Source organism: Penaeus monodon, chromosome 28 (assembly GCF_015228065.2).
Source record: "Penaeus monodon isolate SGIC_2016 chromosome 28, NSTDA_Pmon_1, whole genome shotgun sequence".
Classification (NCBI taxonomy): domain Eukaryota; kingdom Metazoa; phylum Arthropoda; class Malacostraca; order Decapoda; family Penaeidae; genus Penaeus; species Penaeus monodon.
Genome location: NC_051413.1, coordinates 7,341,466 through 7,341,791, shown reverse-complemented (window position 1 = coordinate 7,341,791; position 326 = coordinate 7,341,466). Strand labels below are relative to the sequence as shown.

General features: G+C 33.1%; 1 protein-coding gene across 1 annotated transcript in view; it reads left to right on the top strand.

Moving 5' to 3' along the window:
* The window catches only part of LOC119591346 (fumarylacetoacetase-like), a 5,237-nt gene that overhangs the window by 2,805 nt on the left and 2,106 nt on the right, over positions 1-326 (top strand). Inside the window, exon 4 of the mRNA XM_037940079.1 lies at positions 105-245. Coding sequence (XP_037796007.1) covers positions 105-245 — 141 coding nt within the window. The remainder of the gene's footprint in view (positions 1-104; positions 246-326) is intronic.

Sequence of the window (326 nt, the reverse complement as noted above, 5' to 3'; positions counted from 1 at the left end):
GTTTTACTTTTTTTTACATGCATATATAAAATATACTGTATACAATTTATGATTTATGAAAAATTATCAAAAACATTTTACATATATTTCCCATTCATTTTCAGAGCATTTGTCCCTCAAAATGCAGCCCAGATGCACCTCCCAGCCACCATTGGAGACTATACTGATTTCTATTCATCTATTGACCATGCTACTAATGTTGGGATCATGATGCGTGGAAAGGAGAATGCTTTAATGCCCAACTGGTGAGTGTTTTTGGTGTAGCATGATTAAATTTGTAGATGAGGCCTCTTTTCAGAATACTTATAAATAATAAATGTGCACAG